Source organism: Aotus nancymaae, unplaced genomic scaffold, assembly GCF_030222135.1.
Source record: "Aotus nancymaae isolate 86718 unplaced genomic scaffold, 86718_ANA_hifiasm-v0.15.2.pri h1tg000059l, whole genome shotgun sequence".
Classification (NCBI taxonomy): Eukaryota; Metazoa; Chordata; class Mammalia; order Primates; family Aotidae; genus Aotus; species Aotus nancymaae.
The window spans coordinates 34,439,305-34,457,655 of record NW_026988473.1 but is presented as its reverse complement, the minus strand read 5'-3'; the positions used below and the strand labels follow the sequence as shown (position 1 = coordinate 34,457,655).

The window sequence follows — 18,351 nt, the reverse complement described above, 5'->3', positions numbered from 1 at the left end:
TATGTATTTTTCACACCACTTCTGTGATGCTTTTTTAATTACATTAGTGGAAAATTATGTTAATTACAAAACTGAGTAGGATTTATTTGGAAAGTAATTTGATATTTTTAAAAGGTTGCTTGACTGTGAATACTTAATACAAAAGTAGGCCAAATTTAGGAGTATTGTATCAACCCTTGGGGGTATTTTTTTAAAGTTTATGCCTTTGATGTTTCGATAACTTTAGTATCTCTCATAGGAAACACTTCGTCCCCAGTTTGAAGCCAAGTATTACAAGATGGAGATCGTAAACCCCATCACAGGAAAACCTGAACCACATCAGCCTTCCTCAGACAAAGTCACTCGTCTTCTTGTTTCTGTCTCAGGAATATTCTTCATGGTAAAGTATAGCCATCGATATCAAAATATTTGGGGATTCCAAATTTAAAAGTAAGTTCTATGATACCAGCTCATTTTGTGACCTTGAGAATATCAGAAACCATATTCTTTCCAACACCTTGGTAATACATACCATTAAAGAAACACGGAAATCACAACAGGTAATGGAGATTTTACAAAGGGAGTTTGTGCACCTTTTTAAAGAAAACACTCTTTGGGAGAAACAGAGATCATCTAAGTTAAAATGGAAATTATATGAGTTGACCTGATGGGTTAGATGTCTTGTGTTAAAACGGAGCATTCCATTTAAGAGGACATTGGGCAGAATTTGCATGTTAGTGTGATCACTTTGTTATCATACTAAAACAACAAATTTTGTCCTACTTATTTTGATATAACTTCCTTAAAGGAGAAAATTAAATCTAGGTATCTTTTCTTGGAAAGATAAATACCTTCAATTCTTGGGGACAGTAGAGTTGATCTATGGTTTTGCTTTTGATTTGTTAACGATGTAAAATATGGATTTTTTTTCTGGTCTCCCATATTGTAGATTTCTTTGGTGATCACTGCAGTGTTTGGAGTCGTGGTGTACCGCCTGGTTGTCATGGAACAGTTTGCATCATTCAAATGGAATTTCATCAAACAATACTGGCAGTTTGCAACATCTGCTGCTGCCGTCTGTATCAATTTCATAATCATTATGTTGCTGAATCTCGTAAGTGTCTATAATGTTATTCTTCAGTAGATAAAAAAGGGGTGCATAGGGGAGAGGTCTATGTTTCCTTTATATTTGAAATGTATTTACATGGCAGCCAAAATAAGACCAAGCCACATTTCTGTCAATGACTACTCAGTTTAACAGAAAAGATTTCATCTTTGTGGTTTAGATGATAGATTTTTGAAATTAAAATAAATGCTAATTGTATTATCTTCCCTGAAATTTGAGCTTATAATCTGATTAGTGATAGCTTCTATTCATTTAATGTCTAGTGTGTACTAGAGATGGTGCTATGCATTTCTCAAACAAATAAAGAATTGTTTGGGCTTTAAAATCATCCTAATAAACTCTATTGTATAGGAAAACTTGTTGGAAAGATGTGGGAAAGTCTTTTTGAAAGCAAAGTATTGTTATCTACTAGTCTTCATGTGAAATGAAAAACAGTAAGGCAGTTACTCCATTTTTCTTTCTCTGGAACTAACACTTCTCTCTCTTCTCTCTCCTTGTCCCTCCTCTCCTTGTCCCTCTCCTCTCCTCTCCTCTCCTCTCCACTCCCCTTCCCTCCCCTCCCCTCTCCTCTGTCTCCCTTACTCCCTCCCTCCCTCCCTTCCTTCCTCTCCCTCCTTCCCTCCCTTTCTTTCTACCTTCCTTCCTTTCTTTCTCTCCTTTTCCCAATGTTTCTCTTTCCATACCCACTCTGTTCTATCAGGAAGATAACTGTTTTTGCTTAACATACCATTTTGTCATTGTCTGGCATGCTTAGAATTGCTATGCCTTTATTATCTTCTTTGACTTTCTATATGACCATGTTCCTCATGTTTCAATTGCTTATTTAACTTAAATCATCCAATATTTTTATGTGCCAATTATAGGAGAAAGCACCTTTTTGTTTCAACATCATGTGCACTTGATGACTTGTAGACCAAATGTCCATTGTTGACGGGACAACAGTATGCATAGGCCTACCCCTTCACCAAGATCTATCAGTGGGAACCAATTTCCTCTGGAAATAGAAGGCACCTATTGGCATATTAAAGATACTATCTTTAATTCTTCCAACAGCTCCACAAAGTCAATGTATTCTTGATTATGTAAATAATGAAACTGAGATTCAAAGAGCTTAAATAACTTGCATATAGGAAGTGGTAATGTTAGTATATTTACACCATGAGATAATTTACATGATATGGCTGAGCAATACATAAGTAATAAGGTTGGTATTATAGACAGATATTATGCATTTGGTTCCAAATGTGACTGATACCGATGTTACTCATTTAGCTTGGAGGGAGTTGAGATGATTTGCTATTTCACTTTAAAATAATAATCAGAGAAGATCTTAAGAGAAAAGTGAGTAGTCACTTTTACAAATGAGTACACATTATTATTAGGACAGTAATTAACATCTTCTACTGGAATCTGCTTTGCTCAGGTCTAGTTTAATTTGTAGAAAGAGAATATTGTTTACATTGTGTCTAAATGAGCCATAAAATAATTTATGCTCTTGACTTATAGTTTAAACATCGAAAAAATACAGTGTTAGAAATAGGAAACCCATATGGTAGTATATATAATATAGGTTGTGTACTGCACAAGCACCACATTGAAGGAAGAGCCATTCTCAGTACAGACACCATAGATTTTTATATTTTTTATTATTATTTTCTGGTATATAGTAAAAGATCTTGTTTGTATCAAAATCAGTACAAACTATGACAGCTTTTCAGTAGACAGAGGTTTTTGCAATTGGCCCTATTATGTGGGAAATGATAGCTAAGTAGTTGTGTTTATTTCTAGGTCACACAAGCAGTTGGCCAATTTGATCTTTAATTGAATCATTTCTTACTGTAAGTAGGTTGGTTGACAAAAAAAACTAATAATAACTGGTCATAGTTCTGCTATCCAGGATGTCTAGTGGGGAAACAGAATTAGAGAATTCAATGAAGAATGCACAATAGTTGAAGCACTAAGGGCCCTGAGTAAGGTGAGGAAAAAGTCATCAATTGCACGTGAAATGGAATGGTAAGGTTTATGATAGTGGATCAGAAGACTTGAACGGAAGAAGAGAGAGTGCTTACTCTGATCAGCCAAGTAAGAGCAGAAAGGAGATTACTGTTTGAAGAAATTCAACCCACAAATGGACAGAAGCACAGAAATGCATGTTCTTTGCCCTAAGGAAATAATGAGAAGTGTCTGTGAAGCATATATCTTATGAATGAATTTAAAAAATAAGATTAGAAAAGCAAATCAGTGTCTAGCTTTGGAGGCATGAGTGGCATGTAATAAGTATGGATATGAGGTTATTTTTTTGTCCACTGTGGGCAGTTGGAGCCATACTTGAAGGTATTTGATAGATAAATAGCCACAAATCATCTTATCAGATACATTTATAGATGTAAAGGAGATTAAAATGTTAGAAGAGGGGTCAGGCATGGTGCCTCATGCCTGCAATCCCAACACTTTGGGAGGTCAAGGCAGGATTACTTGAGCCCACCAGTTTGACACCAGCCTGGGCAGCATAGTGAGATCTCATTGCTACAAAAGTGTTCTTTCGTTTTTTGTTTTTGGCTTTTTTTTTTGCCAGGTGTGGTGGTGCACACCTATAGTCCCAGTGACTCAGGAGGCTGAGGTGGGAGGATCAGTTGAGACCGGAGGTCAAGGCTACAATAAGCTGTGATCACCCCACTGCATTCCAGCCTGTATGACAACACGAGACCAAGTCTCAAAACAACAACAACAACAACAACAACAAATAGAAGATATTACTATGTAATAAAACACTAGAATTCATTTCTTCTATCTAATTATAATTTTGCACCCATTGATCAACTTCTCCCCATCCTCCCCTCCCCAACCCATGTAATTACTGTGCTGGTAAGTTTGAATACTCTCAAGGAAATATAAGCCTTTCTGGGGAAAAGATAAATAGTCCCAACTGCTTAAAGTAAAAGTAGATATTCTAAGTAGACTGACAATCATGAAAGAAATTGAAAAAAAATTACAAACTAGTAATGCAGTCTCATCATAGGCACCATATCATATTTTTTTAAAATTTTAAATAAAAAGATAATTGCCTATTGTGCAAATTAATCCAGCACTTAAAGAAATATTGCTTACTGGGCAATCATAAACCTGATTTTAAAAATATATCTGGCAAAGATAGTATCAAAACTCAAACTAAAGAGTATTTACAGTTATATACATAATAATAGCAAGTATATGTCAAAATATTTTCTAGAGTTATCTCTTGAAGAATATAGGTATTTTTTAATTTCTTTACATATTGTCTAATATTTATTACATATTTTGAATTTTCTAGATTTACTACAATAAACTTATATTCTGTTTAAATCTATTAAAGGACAACTTTTTTAAAAATCAATTTCCAATATTCTGTTTTAAAGGAATCATCAATAATATCATCCAAGATTCATATAGGATTATTATTGTAGTATTATTTAGAGTAGTAGATATTAGAAAAGAGACCTTCTTAAATAACCAAAAATAAAAGAATGTTAATTTTAGTTCTATATAAGGCAGTATCGTATAAACCAGTAAAATGCTATTTTAATATTATTTAAGAGCTGGATATATAGTTAAATAAGGATATAAAAGTTTAGTTGATTCCGTTTTTCTAGAATACACACACACAGAGGCTTCTGGATTTTGAAAGTGTAAGAAATTACAATCAAATATTATTAACAATATTGGTCCCTCAGTAGTGAGAAAAAATGTGACACACCCTTTTGATTTAGTATAACTTTTTGTTTATATGGATTTGTATTTGTTCATCTATTATATTTATTTTAATTCACATAATCATACATGTTTAGGGGTATAATTGGATGTTTTGAACATATGTATGTTGGATAATGGTCAACTCAGGGTATTTAGTATGACTATCACCTCTTGCATTTGTCATTTCTTTGTGATGAAGAAAGCCTCTTTTCTAGCTATTTTTAATGTAAAATGCCTAAGTGTTAAACATTGTCACCCTACCATGCAATGGAACACTAGAACTTCTTTCTTCTAATTATAAATTTGTACCCATTGATTAGCCTCTCCCCATCCTCCCCTCCCCAACTCAGTCGCTGATAACACTTGCTCTATGATATCAACTCATTTATTGATTTTAAGAAATCCTCTCCCCATTGCTGGTTTTTGTCAGGTTTGTCGAAGATCAGATGGTTGTAGATGTGTGATGTTATTTCTGAGGTCTCTGTACTGTTTCATAGGTCTATATGTCTGTTTTGATACTAGTAGCATGCTGTTTTGGTTACTGTAGCCTTGTGGTATAGTTTGAAGTCAGGTAGCATGATGCCTCTAGCTTTGTTCTTTTTGCTTAGGATTGGCTTGGCTATACAGGTTCTTCTTTGGTTCCATATCAAACTTAAAGTAATTTTTTCTAATTCTGTGAAGAATGTCAGTGGTAGTTTGATGGGAATAGCATCAAATCTGTAAATTACTTTGGGCAGTATGGCCATTTCCACCATATTGATTCATCATATCCATGAAAATGGAGTGTTTTTCCATTTATTTGTGTCATCTCATTTTCCTTGAGTAGTGGTTGGTAGTTCTCCTTGAAGAGGTCTTTTACATCCTTTGTTATCTGTATTCCTAGGAAGTTTGTCCTCTTTGTAGCAATTGTGAATGGGGGTTCATTCGTGATTTGGCTCTCTGCTTGTCTATTGATGGTATATAGGAATGATTGTGATTTTTGCACACTGATTTTGTACCCTAAGACTTTGCTGAAGTCACTTATCAGCTGAAGGAGTTTTGGAACTGAGACAATGTGGTTTTCTAAATATAGAATCATATCATCTGCAAACACAGACAATTTGACTTCCTCTCTTCCTATTCGAATACCCTTTGTTTCTGTCTCTTGCCTGATTTCCCTGGCCAGAACTTCCAATACTATGTTGAATAGTAGTGGTAAAAGAGGACATCCTGTCTTTTATTGATTTTCAAAGGGAATGCTTCCAGCTTTTGCCCATTCAATATGATATTGTTTGTGGGTTTGTCATAAATAGCTCTTACTATTTTGAGATGTGTTTCATCAGTACTAGTTTATTATGAGCTTTTAACATGAAGTGGTGTTGAATTTTATCCGAGGCCTTTTCTGCATGTATTGAGATAATCGTGTCGTTTTTGTCATTGGTTCTGTGTATGTGATGGATTACATTTATTGATCTGCATATGTAGAACCAGCCTTGTATCCCAGGGATTAAGCCAACTTGATGTGGATAAGTTTTTTGATGTCCTGCTGGATTTGGTTTGCCAGTATTTTATTGAGGAATTTTGCATCAGTGTTTATCAGGGATATTGGCCTGATGTTTTTGTTCTTCTTGTTGTTGAGTCACTGCTAGGTTTTGGCATTAGGATGATTTTGGTCTCACAAAATGAGTTAGGGAGGAGTCCCTCATTTTCTATTGTTTAGAATAGTTTCAGAAGGAATGATACCAGCTCCTCTTTGTATCTCTGGTACAATTCAACTGTGAGTACATCTGGTCTTGGGCTTTTTTTGGTTGGTAGGCTATTAATTACTGCCTCAATTTCAGAACTAGTCATTGGTTTATTCAGGGATTTAACTTCTTCCTACTTTAATCTTGGGAGGGGGTATGTGTCCAGGAATTTGTCAACTTTTTTGTAGATTTTCTAGTTTATTCACATAGAGGTGTTTATAGTATTCCCTGATGGTAGTTTGTATTTCTGTGGAGTAAGTGGTGATATCCCCTTTATCATATTTTATTGTGTCTATTTGATTCTTCTATCTTTTCTTCTTTATTAGTCTATTATCTATCTATTTGTCTATCTTGTTTTTTTGTTTTCAAAAAACCAGCTCCTGGATTCATTGATTTTTTTCGGAGGGATTTTTGTATCTCTATCTCCTCCAGTTCTGCTATGATCTTAGTTATTTCTTGTCTTCTGCTAGCCTTTGGGTTGGTTTTCTCTTGCTTTTCTAGCTCTTTTAATTGTATTGTAAGGTGTCGATTTGAGATCTTTCTAGCTTTCTGATGTGGGCATTTAGTGCTATAAATTTCCCTGTCATCACTGCTTTAGCTGTGCCTTAGAGATTCTGGTACATAGTCTCTTTGTTCTCATTGATTTGAGATAACTTCTTGATTTCTGCCTTAATTTCATTAATTAGTCAGGAGTCATTTAGGAGCAGGTTGTTCAATTTCCATGCAACTGTGTGGTTTTGAGTGAGTTTCTTAATCCCGAATTCTAATTGGTTGCACTGTGCCCTGCCTGAGAGACTACTATTTCAGGTGTTTTTGCATTTGCTGAGGAGTGTTTTACTTCCACTCCAATTGATTTTAGAATAAGTGTTATGTATATTCCGTGGATTTGGAGTGGAGAGTTCTGTAGATGTCTATTAGGTCCACTTCATCCAGAGCTGAGTTCAAGTCCTAAATATTGTTGTTAATTTTCCATCTCATTGATCTGTTTTATATTGACAGTGGGATGTTAAAGTCTTCCACTATTATTGTGTGGGAGTTTAAGTTTCTTTGTAGGTCTTTAAAAACTTCCATGAATCTGTGTGCTTCTGTATTGTGTGCATATGTATTTAGGATATTTAGCTTTTCTTGTTGCATTGATCCCTTTACCATTATGTAATGCCCTTCTTTGTCTTTTTTGATCTTTGTTGGTTTGAAGTCTGTTTTATCAGAGACTAGGATTGCAACCCCCGCCTTTTTTTTTTGCTTTCTATTTGCATGGTAAATTTTCCTTCATCCCTTTATTTTGAGCCTATGTGTGTCTTTGCCCGTGAGATAGGTCTCCTGAATACAGCATACTGATTGGTCTTGTCTCTATTCAACGTGCCAGTCTGTGTCTTTTAATGGGGGCACTTAGCCCATTTACATTTAAGGTCAATATTGTTATGTGTGAGTTTGATTCTGTCATCATGATGGTATCTGGTTATTTTGCACACTAGTTGATGCAGTTTCTTCATGGTGTCATTGGTCTTTATATTTTGGTGGTTTTTGCAGTACCAGTTTTCCTTTTCATATTTAGTGCTTCCTTCAGGAGCTCTTGCAAGGCAGGCCTGGTAGTGATAAAATTCCTCAACAATTTCTTGTCTGGAAAGGATTTTATTTCTCCTTCACTTATGAAGCTCAGTCTGGCTGGATATGAAATTCTGAGTTGAAAATTCTTTTCTTTACAAATGTCGAATATTGGCCCCATTCCCTTCTGGCCTGCAGCGTTTCAGCTGAGAGGTCCACTGATATTCTGATGGGCTTCCCTTTGTAGGTGACCTAGCCTTTCTCTCTGACTTCCCTTAACATTTTTTCCCTTCATTTCGACCTTGGAGAATCTGATGATTATGTGGCTTGGGGCTGATCTGCTCGTGGAGTATCTTGGTGTTCTCTGTGTTTCCTGAATTTGAATGTTGGCTGTCTTGCTAGGTTGGGGAAGTTCTCCTGGATAATATGCTGAAGTGTGTTTTTCAGTTTGTTTCCCTTCTTTCTGTCTCCTGGTACTCCAATCAATCATAGATTCAGTCTTTTTATCAAGTTCCATATTTCTTGTATGCTTTGTTCATTCCTTTTCATTCTTTTTTTTTCTATTCTTGTCTGCATGTCTTATTTCAGCAAGGTGGTCTTCAAACTCTGATATCCTTTCTTCCTCTTGGTCGATTCAACTCTTGATACTTGTGTATGCTTCATGAAGTTCTTATGCTGTGTTTTTCAGCTCCATCAGGTCAGTTATGTTCCTCTCTACTTTGGTTATTATAGTTAGCAATTCCTCTAACCTTTTATTAATATTCTTAGCTTCTTTGTATTGAGTTAGAACATGCTCCTTTAGCACATCATAGTTTTTATTACCTGTCTTCTGAAACCTACTTCTGTCAGTTTGTTCTTATCCTTTGTCCAGTTCTGTGCCCTTGCCTGGGAGGCATTGTGATCATTTGGAGGAGAAGAGGCACTCTGGCCTTTTAGGTTTTCAGCATTTCTCATTGATTCTTTCTCATCTTCATTAATTTGTCTAGTTTTGATTTTTGAGGCTGCTGACACTTGAATGGGGTTTTTGTGGGGACTTTTTGTTGTTGATGATGTTGTTCTTGCTTTCTATTTGTTTTTCTGTCAATGGTCAGGTCTCTCTTCTATAGGGAGGCTACAGTTTACTGGGGGTTCCCTTCTGGCCCTATCCATTTAGTTCACTCCCACACCTGTAGTTGTCACTCAAGGAGGCTAGAGAACAGAAAAGATGGGTGTCTGCTCATTCCTCTGAGATCTCTGACCTCGAGGAGCACCAATCTGATGCCAGTAGGACTTCTCCTGCATAGGGTGTCTGACATCCCCTGTTGGAGTGTCTTACACTGTTGGGTGGCAAGGGGTACAGAACCCATATCATGAAGCACTTTTACTGTCCCTTGTTGGAAGGGGTGTGCTTTGCTGGGGGAAACCCAGTCTTCTGGGCTGCCTGGATTTCTCAGAACTAGCTGGAGGAAAGGCTAAGTCTACTGGTTTGTAGAAACTGCAGCCACCCCTGCCCTTAGGGGCTCTGGCCTAGGTAGATCAGAGTTCTGTCCCTGATCCCCTGGCAGGAGTTACTGGAGTTCCTGAAGAGAGGCCCCATTCAGTGAGGAGGGATGGGGTCAGGGTAAGGCCTGAAGAGGTACTGTGGCTGCAGTCTGCCACAGCAGACTGTGTGTTGGACTGTGGGGGACACCTCTTGTGACCAAGCCATTCAGCCTCCCTGGTCCAGCAGGGGAAAAGTACAGCCTGGACTATAGAGATGGCTGCTGTTCTACCCCTGCCCAGGGAGCTTAGCGTGTTAGGCAGCTGTCAGTCCCAGTGTTGACTGCCATCCCTCCCTCAGGGAGATCAAAGGACTTAGACAGTAGCTGTGCTGCTGGTTGCCTCTCCCCTCAGGAACTCAGCAGGCTTAAGCAGATTCTAGCTGAGAGGCTGTTGAGAATCTGTGCAGATCCACGGTTGGGACCCTAGTCCCTAGTGGCATGGGTTCACAAGTGGGATCTTCCAATCCATGGGTTGCACAGTTCCTTGGAAAAAGCACACTTTCCCAGACTGGGTAGCACACTGACTCACTGCCTCCCTTGGCTGGGGGGTGGAGGCTCCCCTGCCTTGTGTGGCTCTCAGGTGGATCACCACATCACAGTGCTGTTCCTTCCACTCCATGGATCATGCCAACCGCCTAGTCAATTCTGATGAGAGAACCTGGATACCTTAGTTTCCGATGCAGGATTCACCTGCTATTATGGTTCTTTTGAAGGGGAGCCTGCAATCCCTGCTGCTTCTAGTCAGCCATCTTGGCCCTGCCCCCCACCACATTTTCTTTATCTATTCATCCATTGATGGACATGTGTTGATTCCATATCTTCACTATTATAAATGGTACTGCAATAAACGTGGGAATACAGATATGTCTTCAACATAATGATTTCATTTCTTTGGATATATACCCCAGTAGTGAAACTGATGGATCATATGGTAGTTCTGTTTTCAATTTTCTGACAAATCTTCATAGAATTTTCCACAGTGGCTGTACTCATTTACAATTCCACCAACTGTGTGTAAGTGTTCCCTTTTCTTTGTATCCTAGTCAACATTAATATACTTTGTATTTTTTATTCTAGCCATTCCAACTGGAATGAGGTATCATCTTATTTGATTTTTATTTCTCTGATGACTAAAGATGTTCAGCATTTTTTAATATACCTATTGACCATTTCAATATCCTTCTTGTTTTTTTAAGAAATGTCTATTAAAGTATTTTCTTAATTTTCTAATCAGGTTATTTGGTTTTTTTGCTGTAAGTCCCTATGTATTCTGCATATAAACCCCTGGTCAGATGCATAGTTGCAAATATTTCCTCCCATTTTGTAGGCTGACTGTTTATGCCATTGTTTTCTTTGCTGTGTAAAAGCTTTTTAATTTGATGTAGTCTCATTTATCTACTTTTGGTTTTGTTTCCTGTGCTTTTGCAGTCTTTTTAAAAAACATCCTGGCCCAGCCTAATGTCATACAGCATTTCCCCTGCATTTTCTTCTAGTAGATTCATAGTTTTAGGTTTTACCTATGAGTCTTTAATTGCAATTGAGTTGATTTTTGTATGTAATGAGAGTTAGAGGTTTTTTTTGTGGCGGGGCGGGGGGGAATATAGGTATTCAAATTTCCCAGCACTATTAATTAAAAAGATTGCCTTTTCTCCAATGTGCATTCTTGACACCTTTGCAGAAAATCAGTTGGCTGTGGGTGTATGAGTTTATTTCTGGGTTATCTATTCTGTTCCACTGGTGTATTTGTTTTTATGCCATTATAATGCTGTTTTGATTACCATAGCTTTGTTGTAGCCTTTCAAATTAACTAGTGTAGTACCTCCATGCTTTTTCACTTTGGCTATCCAGGGTTGTTTTTGGTTCAGTATAAATTTTAGGATTGTTTTATCTATTTCTGTGAAGAATGTAATTGGTCTTTTGATAGAAATTGCATAAATCTGTATTATGCTTTCGTTAGTGTGAACATTTTAACAATATTAATTCTTCTAATCTAACCATGCACCACCATGCCCAGCTAATATTTTTTTGTGTTTTATGTTGGCATGGATTACAGGCATGAGCCATCATGCCCAGAAAAGAGTAGTATTTTCTGTTCAAATCACCTGGAGTACTTTCGAAAAATTACAGATTTTTTTTTTTTTTTTTTTTTTTTTTTAGACAAAGTCTGGCTCTGTCCCTCAGGCTGGAGTAGAGAGGCACTATCTCAGCACACAGCAACCTCCGCCCCCCTTGTTCAAGCGATTCTCATGTCTCGGCCTCCTAAGTAGCTGGGCGTGCATCACCACAGCTGGCTAATTTTTGTATTTTTAGTAGAAATGGGGATTTCACCATGTTGACCAGGCTGGTCTAAAACGCCTGACCTCAAGAGATCCATTCACCTTGGCCTTCCAAAGTGTTTGGATTACAGGCATGAGCCACTGCACCTGGCGGAAAAACTACAGATTCTTGAGTCCTGTTCAGAATCTCTTTTGTTGGGCTAAGAAATCTATATTTAAAACAAATTCAGAAATACTCTGGTAATTCTGATTGATCCAGCCAGCCCCTCAAATAGCATTAGAAAATCATTAATTTAAGAGATCTAAGGTAATTTTGATGCACAACCAAGATCAGAAGTCATATCCTTCAAAATTAAATTACAAATAGTTCAATTTAACACTAATTAAAATGTCAATGTATTGTTTTTAACATTCCTTTATCAGGCATATAGCTAAACAGCTACAAGGATAGAATATGAAACGGAGAATTGCTCTTTCCCAAGCCCACCACTTTTCTTCTTTATTTTGCTACCCTCAGAAAGTGATATGCTACTTGAAGGCGCCTTTTGTAGCATGGTACTATTGTATCAGGAGATGTTCCTAAAAATATTTTAATGAGAATTAAATATGCAAAATTATTCCCAAAATGTATATTCTTGACAATCCAACTTTAACTAATTTTGTCATGTTACAGCAGCATGACAGCTGCCTGGCCTCATGATTAAAGGGTAACTTTTAAGAAATATATAGAAACATTAGAAAAGAAGTACTCCTAGACTTTGAGAAATCTGGAATTAGGCTAATTAAATCATTTCAGCATGGTGAAATCATTTTAACAAAAGTTAAAATGTTATTAAAATTAAATTTTATAAAGATTAAGTTAAATTAAATTTTATTAAAATTAAACTAAAATTAAAATTTAAATTAATTCTAATTTAAAAAAATTTTGATGAAAGAATGGACTCCTTTTGGCTTCCCTCCTCTTGTTTTAAAGTCTATGTACTGTACGCAGAGCACACTATAATTAAAAAAGAAAAAAATTTAACTCCATTTGGCTAATGTAAGTACTCCACGTAGGTTGTGGACTTTTCTCCACTGGTGATCCATTTCCATCTCTAGAGTACAGAGCATACATTCCTATACTTCTTTCATGGGCCTGATCACTGAAGACCTCAAAATACACCTAACTTTCCTTAATACCTGGTTACCACTGGTTACAAATGACAATGTGAATAGGCTATTATGGAATAGAGTGGATCAAAGGGTTGGACCATGCATCTTAACCAAGAAAAGAGATAACATTAAATGACTCAACTCATCAGAGGACTGGATTTTTAATAAATGTATTTGTTCGGTTTGTTCATGTCTATGTCCATAGCTTCTAGAAATTCAGACAAGCAGATTACTGGAAAGGGACAGGCTCTTTTCAATTTTGCAAAAGTTTGGAGTTCATTTTCACAGTGAAGGCTGAATTGTGGAGCTCTGACTAAAAGAGCAAAAGTTCTAAAACCCATGTAGAACTGCCCAGTATGGCCTCTCACAATATCCATGTCCTTTTCCTGTCTTTGCTGTTCTTTTTTTCCCCAGACTGGTTTTTGCATAACACCCCAAACAAAGCATTAATGGGAAGATGATGTCTTAGCTAAGAATGAATTTTCAAATCCTTACCATGGCCCACTGTGCACTGAAAAAGTGTTTCCCTCTGAGCTGTCTATGACTCGTCTCTTACTACTTCACTGTCTTATTGCTGCCACTCTTTTCTCTCTAATTTCCTTGCCCTTCATGAAATACATGAAGTCCGTGCCAGTCTCAGGGCACTGGAATTCCTGTTTCTGTGTCTCAAAGGTACTTACCTGAGATTTCGGCTTGGTTCTCTCCTTCATTTCATGTACTTCTCTGCTCAGATGCTACCCTCTTGAAGAGGCTTTTCTGACCACTCTATAAAATAATACTCTGTGTCTACCAAAGCCCTCCATCTGCTCAGCCTTCTTTATTTTTCCTCTTAGCACTTTTCACCTCCTGATCAATTACATATTTATTTGCCATTTATCTCTACCCACTGAGGTTTAAGTTCCATGAAAGTAGAGACTGTGTCTTTTTGATTCAGTGTTGTTTGGTTTCTAAAACACTAACTGATGCACTAGAAATTGATAATGAATGTATTAACCTAATTAATGTATATGAATAAGATAATTTCAGCTTACTAAATGCATCAGTGAGTGATTTTTTAAAGTACAGGTTCTCCAACATGTTATTGTATGTGTGTATGTGTGTGTGTATCAGGTAGGGCATGGAATAGTTATCCCTGAACCCCTTTATCCTCTTCCCCCACAAGCACATACTCATTCCACTTTACACAATCACACACACGCACACACACACAGCTTTATGTACTGCCAAAGTGATTACTGCTATATACCATACAGTTGGATATATATTAAATAATTATTTATTTTTGTAGTTTATAGTTAGAGATTTAATAATTCACTCTGCTTGAACTGATTTTGTAGCTCATCAGTGATGTTGCCAGTCAGCCACAGCATTTGGGCCTTGGATGATGCAGGTTTTCAAATACCCCAGAAAGTCTTCCAACAGTATTATGGCATCTATTGTGATTCATAACTTTCCTCCCAATGTCATTGTAACCCCCTAGAGCATCAGTTGCAGATATTTCCATCCTAAGCTTGCAGAGTGGCTCAATGTGCTAGATATTAAGACAAAAATTTGAAATGGGGCTGGACATGGTGACTCATGTCTGTAATCCTAGCGTTCTGGGAGGCTGGAGTGGGTAAATCACTTGAGCCCAGGAATTCAAGACCAGCCTGGGCAATATGCCCAAATGCCCTCCAAAAAAAAAAAATGAGCCAGGCATGGTGGTATGTGCCTGTGGTTACAGCTACTTGGGAAGCTGAGGTGGAAGAATCACCTGAGCCTGGAAAGTTGAGGTTGCAGTGAGTTGTGATCATGCCATTGCACTCCAGCCTAGGTGTTAGAGTGAGACCTTGTTTGGAAAATAAATAGTTTAAAATGGAATAGTTTATCTGACAAGGCACGATATAGATGGTGCAAGAGAGCCGTGACAGTCAATCCTGACTTTGCTACTTGCTTAGTAGTGTTGTCTCACTACTAAGGTACCTGACATTCTACGCCTTAGTTTTCTCTTCCGTAAACTGGGGATCATTATACCTACTTAACAAAATTGTTGTTAAGGAATAATAATATATGTAAAGCACTGCTTGGCACAAGCCAAATGGCAATTATTTAACTAGAACTAACTTTCAAGTCCCACAAAGGGCCTCAACTCAGTGCAAGAGGCACACTAGGTGCTCAAGTACTGTTGTTTGGATGATTGAGTCTATCTCATTGTACTCCTTGGAGATCCTGCTCTGTTTATCTCACTTAATAAATAGGACATGAAGAAAGAACCTATTATAGTAGGAGTAACTTGGTGTTCATGATTCACAGTAATCTTATCCTAAAATTTGAAAATTATAGTTTGTGTGTAGCTAAAACAAAAACAAAGACAAAAATAACCTGTACTAGGGATAGAATGAGAGTATTGTACTCAGTGTAATCTTTCTGTCTCTAGCTAACACTTTAAATCTTAGGAAGGGGCAGATTTGAATCACAGCTAAGAGGAATAATCACAATAGTTTTATTGAAAGAACTGTCAGAGAAGGTGAACAACTTTTAATATGTCCAGGTGCATACCTTTAATTTTTTGTGCCAACACACAAAGTTATTGGAAATGATAATCTAAACAGTATTTTATTGAATTACATGGTTATGAAGTAATATTCACATGCACATACATATACCCACAAGTACTTCTGTCTATAGTGAATATACTTTCCCAACTATATTTATTGGAATATTTACTTGGAATATTGTGAAATATATGCCCTTTCCTTGAGTCTATATAAAGTTGGTCAGAGTATATATAGGAGAAGGGAAAAGATGGCAGAAGAGCAAAAATGTTATCAGAAAACTCTTATGGATTCAACAGATTTGACTTTTGAGTCTGTTTTAAATAATACAAAAACAATTTTGTTCTTTACAAATACAAATGTGTACAATCTTTTGTCATAGTTTAGAAATTTCTTTATCAGTAGTACAGAATTCAAACTTTCACTTCACCTTCCAGTGTAGTAAAAAACTCTATAATTTTGAGCTCAAATCCCAGCTCAGCCACTGATTAGCTGAAAGACTTTTAGGGACATTTTCTCATTTCTTGATTCACAAAATAAAAATAAAAATAGCTACCGCAAAAGACTCATTATTACAGATTACAGGTGAATCTACACACACATATATATTCACACATATTTACATACACATTTATATTATAATTTCATTTATGTATGTATATATAAAACATTACATACTAAGTTTCAATAAATGTTTCTATTTAATGTAAAATTCAACCAGGACATTTTGTAAACAGTATAGATGTTTCTTCAAATAGTGTAAATACCAGCCTTTTCCAAAAGAGAATAATAATGTTCACTATTTATTCTCTTTTATTGCAGGCTTATGAAAAAATTGCTTACCTCCTCACTAATTTAGGTAAGTCCATTTTTCTTACTTCACCCCTTAGTCAGAAAATAACATATGGGCATGTCAGTCTGTAATTACTTTATGTAATGTAGCATTTTAATAATTTCAATTATTTAAGTATTTACCAATAAAAATGAGAAAGGTAGTATAGGAAGTTGGACTATATTGAATAACAATAGAGAGGCAATGCACATACTTGCAAAATTTTTTTTTTTCCTTTATTTTTTTTTTTTGAGACGGAGTTTCGCTCTTGTTACCCAGGCTATTTTTACTAGAGATTAACACACCTGGTTCTTCCTACTTAGGAGTGCTTGCTTCTCCAACTTCTCAGTTCTTTGGGTTTTTCCTCAATATCTTTTTTAATCAAAGTATTATGCTGCATGTATACATTTTGAAAGCCAAAACAGTATTTACAATGAAAACCAATCCTTTACCACATCACCCATTCCTATTTTCTATACCAAATGAACTACTTTTTAAACATTTTTATCTGTTTATTTTGTTATTTCCCACCCTTTTTCTACATAATATCCTTCTGTTGACATGATCGGCTTTTAGCTTTTGATAGCTATTGCCTTCCTGTTTATAAAAGTATGGATTATTAAGACTTCGCTCTTACTGTTCCCTGCAGTGCCCTGTCCCCCCCATACTCCATCATTAATTATCTGATAAACACAGTTATTTCTTCTCCTTCCACGGTAGATATATCAGCATTTTAGCCAAATTAATGATTAATCTTCACATTATTATGTTTCTGTAACTATTTTCATATCTAAGGCATGGTATATCCTATAATTGTGTATGTTTTTTTGTGCCACTTCTATGTTTTTAAAGCTAATAATGGCTCCTTTTTTGCTTATTTTTAACATACTTTTCTTAATTTATCCAAAAGTTTTTGCTAAGACTCTAAATGTTCCCTGAATATATTCAAACACATAAGTGTTATACAAACTTGATTTTCTTCATAGAGTTAACTTCTCATGCTATCTGTCTCCTCCAAACTAGATGGGTTATTTTCTAGGCTTGTAGCCAACTGCATCTAGACTTACTTTCATCAGCACTCTGGGAATTCCTTTTATATTTTTCTATAATTTGGATACTACTTCCAATGTCTTATTCCTTCTTGGCTCAATTCCTTATTTTGCTACTTGTAAGTTTCTTAAAACTTTGTATATCTGAAAATGTCTCTATTCTAGCCTCAAACTTGGTATCCAGTTTTCCTGGGTATGAAATTCTATTTTAGAAATACTGACTCATTTGATTTTTGAAGGAACTTCATTTTTTTCTGGATTCCAGTATTGTTACTGAGAGCTCTGCTACCATTCTGATTTGCAGTCCTTTGCACATAACCTGTTTTGATTTTTTTATTTGTTTACACTTTAGAATAATTTTGGATCTTTTCTCACTTTGAGATTTGATAATGATGTACTTTGGTGAGAACCTTTTATCATTTTTTTATGCTGGGTATTTAGTGCATTCCATGAATATTGACATTCATTGTGTCCTGTGGGAAGCAGACACTGAGATGGAGTTAGTAATGCAAGAGATTTCTTAGGGGTAAACTCCTGAGAAAGGTAAGCATGTAAAGGAGCATGACTGGATAAGGAGAGCCTCAGTCAATGCAGATCTGATGGTTTTAACCAATCCAATGGAGAGCTCTAGAACAAATATTTTAAATAAAGATTTAGAGGAATCCAACATTGGGTATAATTGAGTATAATTGGCCAAGTCCTGGTACCCCTGTCATTATAAGTCACTGGTTCATTGTTGCCTGGGAAGAGCAAGACCTTGATATGAAAGCTGAGGCATAGGATGAGGGTAGAAACAGCTGGAGGCTGTCAGCTGACTACTCCTTACAGCTGAGCAGCAAGTTCTTACTGAGGGGAAATCCTAGTGGCAAACTCCCACTGCTGCCA

The 18,351-nt window shown here is 36.4% G+C and overlaps 1 protein-coding gene across 3 annotated transcripts in view; it reads left to right on the top strand.

The window, feature by feature from the left end:
- The window catches only part of ANO3 (anoctamin 3), a 429,363-nt gene that overhangs the window by 377,202 nt on the left and 33,810 nt on the right, over window positions 1–18,351 (top strand). For all 3 annotated transcript variants that reach the window (XM_021665048.2, XM_064365095.1, XM_064365094.1), the window contains 3 exons: window positions 239–379; window positions 929–1,093; window positions 16,408–16,444. In XM_021665048.2, coding sequence (XP_021520723.2) covers window positions 239–379; window positions 929–1,093; window positions 16,408–16,444 — 343 coding nt within the window. The remainder of the gene's footprint in view (window positions 1–238; window positions 380–928; window positions 1,094–16,407; window positions 16,445–18,351) is intronic.